Source organism: Zingiber officinale, chromosome 2B (assembly GCF_018446385.1).
Source record: "Zingiber officinale cultivar Zhangliang chromosome 2B, Zo_v1.1, whole genome shotgun sequence".
NCBI classification, from domain to species: Eukaryota; Viridiplantae; Streptophyta; class Magnoliopsida; order Zingiberales; family Zingiberaceae; genus Zingiber; species Zingiber officinale.
In genome coordinates this window covers 103,981,545-103,989,520 of record NC_055989.1, presented here as the reverse complement: position 1 = coordinate 103,989,520, position 7,976 = coordinate 103,981,545, and the positions used below count along the sequence as shown (strand labels likewise).

At 40.3% G+C, this 7,976-nt stretch overlaps 1 protein-coding gene across 1 annotated transcript; it reads left to right on the top strand.

Annotated features, from left to right (window-relative positions):
* The first annotated feature begins 5,512 nt into the window (after positions 1-5,512).
* On the top strand, positions 5,513-7,310 carry LOC122049363 (zinc finger protein CONSTANS-LIKE 2-like). Its single transcript, XM_042610756.1, has 2 exons — positions 5,513-6,744; positions 6,901-7,310. The coding sequence occupies exons 1-2, from the start codon at positions 6,040-6,042 to the stop codon at positions 7,201-7,203; spliced, it is 1,008 nt and encodes a 335-aa protein (XP_042466690.1). The 5' UTR covers positions 5,513-6,039; the 3' UTR covers positions 7,204-7,310.
* The last annotated feature ends 666 nt before the right edge of the window (positions 7,311-7,976 follow it).

Below are 7,976 nucleotides of genomic sequence, written 5' to 3'. Positions count from 1 at the left end.
TTTTTAATTTTGAATTAATTGAATTGGTCAAATTGTCCTTCTTTAAAAGAGTGTATTTAATGTTTAAGTTTTTATTAATTTTTAATTTTGAATTAATTGAATTGTTTGAATTATATTTGTTGATTAATTTCATAATCAAAAGATACTTGATTATATCTTGGTTTAAAATTTGGCTTAGACTTGTAATTCAAGTCCAGATTTAATAATTTGGTAATTATCTTTTTTTTTGTTTATGAATTTTATTTTTCAAAAGATTGATTTGTTTTTCTAAGTTCCTGAACCTTGAATATGAAATTTTATAAATCAACGAATTGTTTTCTAAATTATTGTTTAGATTTTATTAGTTAATATATTTGGTTGAGCATGCATATCTAATTGTTGAGGTAAATCCAAACTAGAGCAATGATGATTATCTAATTTACTAACATGTGTAGAAAAAATTGGATTGTCATGTATTATAAACTTACTAACCTTTGCTGTCCCTGGATCCTTGGGTCTTCTTTTTGGGCATTGAGGTTTGTAGTGACCCATCTTTTTACAATTGATCCAATTCCTTCCCTTTTTGAACTTTAGGGGTCGGCTTCTCCTTTACCTCTGGTTGTGTGGTTCGAGTCTTATAGGTGCACTTACTTTTGTAGTGCCCTCTTTCACTGCATTCAAAACATATTAAATGATATTTAAATTTTGAATTCATAATTTTACCTTTAGAATCCTCATTCGAATTCTCCTCCTTGTCCATCGTCATCTCCGATTCGAATTCTGATTCAAATCCTCCTACCTCCTCTTGTGCCATTAAAGCCATAAAGCTGGTTTGGTTCGATTCTGAGGATGACTTTGGGGATTCAGACTCTGATTCGAGCTTGGATTCGATTGTGACTTGATCGTCTAACTCCAACGGTTCCTCGTGAAGCTTGGTCATATAGGTCCAAAACTCGTAGGCATTCTTGACTTTTCCTATCCTGCGATTAACTTTGTTAGGTAATAAATCTGAAACTAACTTTATTACCTTTTGGTTTACTTCCGAGTTTTGTGTTGATCTTCCCAGTGCCAAGCCACTATCAAAGTTGTTCATGAAGATGAAGCTTTCCATCCTCCACAAATTGAATTCATGCCTCTCGTACATCTCATATGGAGGTGGTTCGTGAATTCTCCGTCCTTCTAGTTGGGCCATTTTTACCTTGCACACACAAAAAAACAAGGAATCCCAAGACTTGGTCTTGGATTAGTAGTACGGGGGATAAGGAAAATATGCGTGAAATATTTTTTTTAAATAATAAAATATTAATAAAATATATTAAAAATATGTTATTACAAATTTTTGAAAATGCGATATTTCGCTAATATCCACCAATGGTGAAAAGATGAAAATGTATATTTCAAAAATGATTTTGGAGGGTAAAAACAAAAGGCGTAGCCGACTCTGATACCCCCCTTGCTCGATTGGTGGTTGCACCAATTCAGAGCGGTACCGGCTCTGATACCACTTGTTGGATCGATGAATTTTGCTAAGGGGGGAGGGGGGGTGAATAGCGATTAAAAAATTTGAGAGTAAGCAGCGGAAAGTAAGTAAACCAAAGCAAACACAAAGATTTACTTGGTTCGGAGACTTTGGCCACTCCTACTCCAAGACCCGCACACAAGAGTGCTTTCAATGAGCAATCACTAATAATTCGAAAAGTTTGATTACAAATTAAGTACAGAAATTAATTAGCGAAGAAAAAGAAGCCGACAATAAAAAAAATAGAAACAAAAATAGAACTTTTGTCGGAGAGCTTTCGCAACGTCGTAGGAGCACAGAAGAGTAGATCTTTCGTTATTGTTTTGAGCTTCAGCCTTTAACCTCCTTACCAATTCAGCCTTTACCCTCCTTAAAATTTATCCTTATTCATCTCACCTAGTCTAAGTTTTTAGACAAAAGAATCCTATGATTTTGTGAGATGTGTTAAATTTGAGTTTTAGGGTTTGGTTAATTAACTTTGTGTTAGATTCAAGTTTAGCTTTCGGTTCAACAAATAAGCATTCTTAGGATAAACTTATGGGCTATGGTGAGTCACCTGGACATCATTAGAGTAACCATGCCTTCGAGGTTTTTCAAATAGTCATATCCATTGAACTTAATAACAGAACTTTGGTCTAACTAGCTAGGATTGATAGAGGGTAGCTTTAGTTAGTTCCACTAAGCCAAATGCACCAGGTCGAAGTCATATTTTTCTAGACATGTATAGACAGAGCTTCCTTAACTTACTGTCATCCAAAACTTCTCCAGTGCTATTTTTCAAATTAAACTTTTATCCCTATTTGATCTAATTCTAATTACCCAGTCGGGTAAACTAATATTTTAGAGGTGTCAACTAATTTGGAGTCTCCCTCTGAATTATTAATTTTTTATGTTTTAGGTTTATGTCATTTATTTTTATAGTTATAATAAACTTGATGATAATTTAAGTTAGCTTTGTAGTTATTTGTTTTGAATTTGTTTTTTCTATTTGGGTTTGAATTGTTTAGCTTTATTTTACATGTTGGGTTTAGGTTTGATTTATTTGATGTTAATCCATTCTTCAATTTGAATTTTAGTTTTAAAGGGTTACTTTGGTTTAGTTTTGAATAAAAAGGTTTAGTTGGATTTGGTTTTAGATAATAAATTTTAGTTTTGAGTACATAAAACTGATTGAGTCCTACTTGCGTAGTTAGACACGCTTTCGGAACCCAAGACTTAGTTTGTTTCTTATTTTGGCTTATAAGTAATATAAATGTTTTATTTGTTGAGCTAGATTTGTATCCAAACTCAGATTTATTATATACACCTTTTTAGGTTTTGAAAATTAAATCCAAGTTTTTAGATCTAGTGGTAAAAGTTTCTAACAATCATTTAAGTTTGTTAATTTCATTCTTTAATATTGTGTTTTCCTCCTCAAGTTTTACAACTTGATTTGGATTTATACTTTCAATCTGTTCCTTGAGGTGTTGATTTTCCTTAAAGAGCGTTTCATTTTATTTTTTTATATTTAATTAATTTTTTATTTAAACATGCGATAATGCTAAAGAATTTCGAGGTTAGGATAGAAGATACCTCGTTCGAACCTTCGGAAACGAGTGTGGATTCGTGACTTGATTCATCTTCGGACTCATCATCTTGTTCTGTCTCACTTTCTGATTCCAGTCTGGATGCTATCAATGTGAGGTAGTTGTGATGTTCCCAATCTTCAACGTCCGATTCTTCGGAGGGCGCTTCATCCCATGTCACCTTCTCTTCTTCCTACATTTTGACATTAAGTAATTTATTCAAAATTGAATCCATTTTAGTTACCTTTGCCTTGTTGTTCCCTTCATGTAGTTCAATCAGTTTGTCCCAGAGCTCCTTCACATTTTCATATGGGCTGACGCGGTTTAGTTCTTCCTTCGTTAGCTCGCACTAGATTGTGTTGAGAGTCTTGAAGTCGATATGGGCCTTCTTCTTCATTTCTGGATTCTAATTTTTTGGGTCCATTGTGTTGGTCCAAGATAGGTCGGAAGGAGGGGAGGTGAACTAGCTGTTAAGAAAAACCTTCCTCGACTTTTAACTCAAATTAAAAGAACATAATAAATGAACAACTAAAAAGAAAACGAGGCCAAAAGAGTTACTTGGTTATAACCGGGGAGATTGTTAATCCAATGCAAGTAAACGCACTAAAAGATCTTCTTCTATGAAGGCGGAGAAGCCTCTTACACTCATTGGAAGCTCAGAAAGTAGCTAGAAAATGAATACAGAAGTTGTTACCTATTCCCAACGTCTAGGGGTCTTTTTATAACCCTTGTAGAATCTTATCTGCAGCTTGAAGGTACCTTCCATACGGCTAGAAGGCGCCTCCAGCGAGGCGCTAAAGGATAAAGCTTTATCCTTTGGCAACGGCTAAAATCAGTTTGGTCGAAGACGTCTTCCATAGGGCTGGAAGGCGCCTTCGTACTGTTCATCGAAGGCGTCTTCCATCCATGGAAGATGCCTTCCACAGTGAGGCATGGAGGCGCCTTCAACTCCCTTTGAAGGTGCCTTCAACAACATTTTCAGCCTTCCTTTGCTCTCCTGCTGCTCCGATCACCTGGGTGATGTCGGCCAACTGAATAGGGTTCACGTCCTCTTGTGACAAAGTAATTGTTGTGAATCGTCCAACTTCTTTTATCTTCGTGTTCCAAATTCAGGCGAACTTCCCACAAACAACGATAAATTTGATCATGTCTGGAATCAGGAGGATGGTGTGCTGGACAGGTGGCTTCAATGTTGACCGTGAGGAGACTTCAAACGAGTGTGACCTGGTGCTACAAGCGAATCTGCGTACTAAGGAAAATAATTGGAAATAAGAAAACGTCAATCACCAGGCCAGGGAGGGGTCCCAGCATAGACACTCTGACGCTCAAGTTAGGCAAACAGTGGTGGAGAAGATGAAGAATAGTAACTACTAATAATGAACTATGATAGCGAAGCCTTACGTACCTATGCCTATAGATGAAAACCCCCTTATATAGTGTTACTTCTCCTTTATACAAATCTCGATACATTACTAAAATATGGCCGATCATGATGACACTCTGACATCATTCCTAAAATAGGTCTGCAATTCATGTGCCTTGTAGGGTAGAAGCTTTTGGTACACAACTTGCACAGGGAATATTTCCCTGATTCCCTGGCGACGATTACGTAAAGTGCCAAAAAGGAATGTTGAGTTGGTGAGCCATTAATGTGCTATGATGATAGGATGATAGGTCGGCTAAATCCCCTCCATCCTCCGATTGGACCTTGCTCTCAGAGGGGGTCAACACAGTGAAGGGATATAAATCACCTTGAGGACTCGACCTCTTTAAGGACTCGGCTCAGTCTCTTTGGAAACTCAGTTTGGCCTATTTGGGGACTTGGATTAGTTTCTTTGAGGACTTGGCTCGGCCTTTGATTGGCTAGATTTCTTAGTTGAGTCATGCGACTGTGTGCTTCTGAATCGAACTAAAACAGTTCGATTTGGGATTTCCCCGGGCCATGAGAATTACGTTCAATCGGACCAAAAGTCTAATCGGCTAGACTACTTGACCGAGCCATATAACCATGTTAGTCCTAAAGGTTGTCTCCTCTTTGACTTTGACTGGCACATCAATCAACTTTCTTGACTCCGACCCTAACTGCAGGAGCCTTACCTTATTCACCATACCAATCATATTGGAACCCAAGTCGGGTATCGGGAGTAAGAGTCGGGTTGGAACCCGAGTCGAGCACCGGGAGTGATCAAGACTAGAGTACATTTACTGTTTGACTTTTGACGACCACCTTGATAAGACTATTGACCTCTTCAGTCACGTGGTCTTTCCTGATTACCCCTTATCACTCAATCTATGGAATCCAATGGATGTTGTTCGAGCCATACAAACAGCATTGCATTGTCTCTCTCGATGTTTACGTGCATGATCCAAAGATATTTATGCTTCATGGCTTTATCCATGTGGGTGATAGATTTTTCAGAGGTCATAATATCTTCCTCATCCACTGCCTTGAGCATTCGCTCCTCGAGGTTCCAAACACTGCAACCATGGCCGTAAAATCCATCACCCTTTTGGAATCCTCTTTTCCTCTTTGTTTTTCTTCCTTGTCTCCTTTCTTTCTCACTTGGCATAAAGCCATGGCCACTGCATCTGTTTTATATCAAGATTGAAGGAGTGAGAATTTAATGAGTGGACACTCCCTCACTTATTTCACAGCTTTTTTTTCCGTTGGATTCTCAAATCCCTCTACGCGACCATTTGATTCCAAAAGCCAAAAGCCGGCGGGGCCTGCGGTGGAGCCCGGCCGCCTTGGAGCTCGGCCTACCACTAGGCCGAGCCTCACCCTCTCCCTGCCTTCCACGTGTCGACCGTTGGATTCTCCTTTTTTTCTGTCGTCGCAGTGTTATTAGGAGGCGAAGGCCGCCGCAAATCCAAATCCAAATCCATCCTTCGAGTGTCTTCTCCCATGAGCACGAGAGGTTGTGCAATCGCAGAGATCGCGAGGGCGCCGCGTGTCTCCGCCGTCGTTCTCACTCAATGATCGCTGGCTTCGGCGGACCTGGCGGCCTCGTCGGCGCGCGGGGGTGCGACGCGTGCCGGACGGAGCCGAGCGCGGTGTACTGCCGGGCGGACTCGGCGTTCCTGTGCGGCGGGTGCGACGCGCGGGTGCACACGGCGAACCGCGTGGCGTCGCGGCACGAGCGCGTGTGGGTGTGCGAGGCGTGCACGGTCGCCCCGGCAGCGCTCGCCTGCCGGGCTGACGACGCCGCGCTCTGCGCCGCATGCGACGCCGAGGTCCACTCCGCCAACCCCCTCGCCCGCCGCCACCACCGCGTCCCCATCCTCCCCCTCCCCCTCGCCGGAACCCCCTACCTCACCTTGACAGAGGAGGAGCACCGCCACCACGTACTCGAGGACGAGGCAGAGTCGTGGCTATTGATCAATACCAAGAACTGCGACACCCCTGCGGCCTTATTCGGTGTCGATCAGGTGGATGAGTACTTGGACCTCGTCGGCTACAACAACAACGCCTGTAACGAGATCCACAATCAAGAACATCAACTCCGTCATCATCTAAGTGAGGGCGTAGTTCCTTCTCCTCTTTGCTTACAAACTGTCAAAGAGCATCAAGAATTACAGCAGCAGCAGCAGCAAGAGGAAGGCTATGGGTTGGAGTTGGAATACGAAGTGTCGAATTGCATTGTCGGATTCAGCTGCGCTGACAATTCCCTCGGCCACAGCGTGAGTCACTCTTATCAAATTATAGCTGAAACCTTCTTTTATAGTAGATGACTATTGAATTGAGCAATTGTTGAGCTAAAATTTGACTGTGTACGTAACTGTGTTTATCCAATGGAGTCCTCTTTTGATGTTGCTATTCTAAAATCTCATTCTCAGGTATCCTTTGCATCCATGGACGCGAGTATAGTGCCGGACACTACAAAAACAGAGGGGTTGATCAGGCTCCTTCCTTGCTCTCCACTGCCGCAAATGGCACCCCAGTTTCCTATATACAGGGAGGCCAAAGTGCTCAAGTATAGAGAGAAGAGGAAGGCTAGGAAATTCGAGAAGATCATAAGGTATGCATCAAGAAAGGCATACGCTGAGATGCGACCGAGGATCAAGGGCCGGTTCGTGAAGCGGCCGGATGCAGAGCACAAGCCTTCGGATGGTAGCTACAGCATTGTGCCTTCTTTCTAGTGCTTGTGGAAGAGAGAATTTTCATGTGTGTTTTGTTGAACTAGCAGAAGAGTTTCAATTAATATTGTTGGCCAAATTTAAGCAATGGATACAGATATTGTTAGATATATAGTTAGATAGATGTAAAAATATGAAAGTTTAGTTTATGTAAAACTTTCTATTGAATTAGCCTGCTTTTTTGTTGTAAAAGGAAGAAAAGGGAAAGAAAAGAATGTGGTTGCTAGCCAAAGACATTAAACAATAAAAAACTCCTGCCAAGCTAGGGGTGTAATCGAGCCGAGCCGAGCCGAACTCTTGAATGTTTGAGCTTGACTTGTTTATAATCGAGCCGAGCTCGAGTTTTATTTAACGAACATATTCATGGCTCACGAGCTTATTCGAGCTTTTATCGAGCCTAAATGAACTTAATAAATATAAATCATAGATTTAAATATTCATTAAAAACTAAATTATATATTTAGATAACATTATAATAATATTATTAAAATTTATAATTTTATTCTAATAAATAAATTTAATATATTTATCTATATTTTTCATAAGTAGAGTGTAAAATCTATAAATTCAATATCAAAACTATCATTTTTTTTATTTAAAAGTTGCTTAATGAGCTTAACGAACGTGTTCACGAGCTAACGAGCCGAATATTACGAAACTTGAGCTTGGTTTGTTTATCTTAACGAGCCTCATTAAACGAGCTCAAACGAGCTTTTATCGAATCGAGCTTCGAATAGCTCACGAACGACTTAGTTCATTTACACTCCTATGCCAAG

What these genes read in the sequence shown, in the direction of transcription:
- LOC122049363 (XM_042610756.1), top strand. Translation starts at nt 6,040, where the DNA reads ATGATCGCTGGCTTCGGCGGACCTGGCGGCCTCGTCGGCGCGCGGGGG. An exon ending in ACAATTCCCTCGGCCACAGC is followed by an intron (nt 6,745 to 6,900) that starts GTGAGTCACTCT and finishes TCTCATTCTCAG; the next exon opens with GTATCCTTTGCATCCATGGA.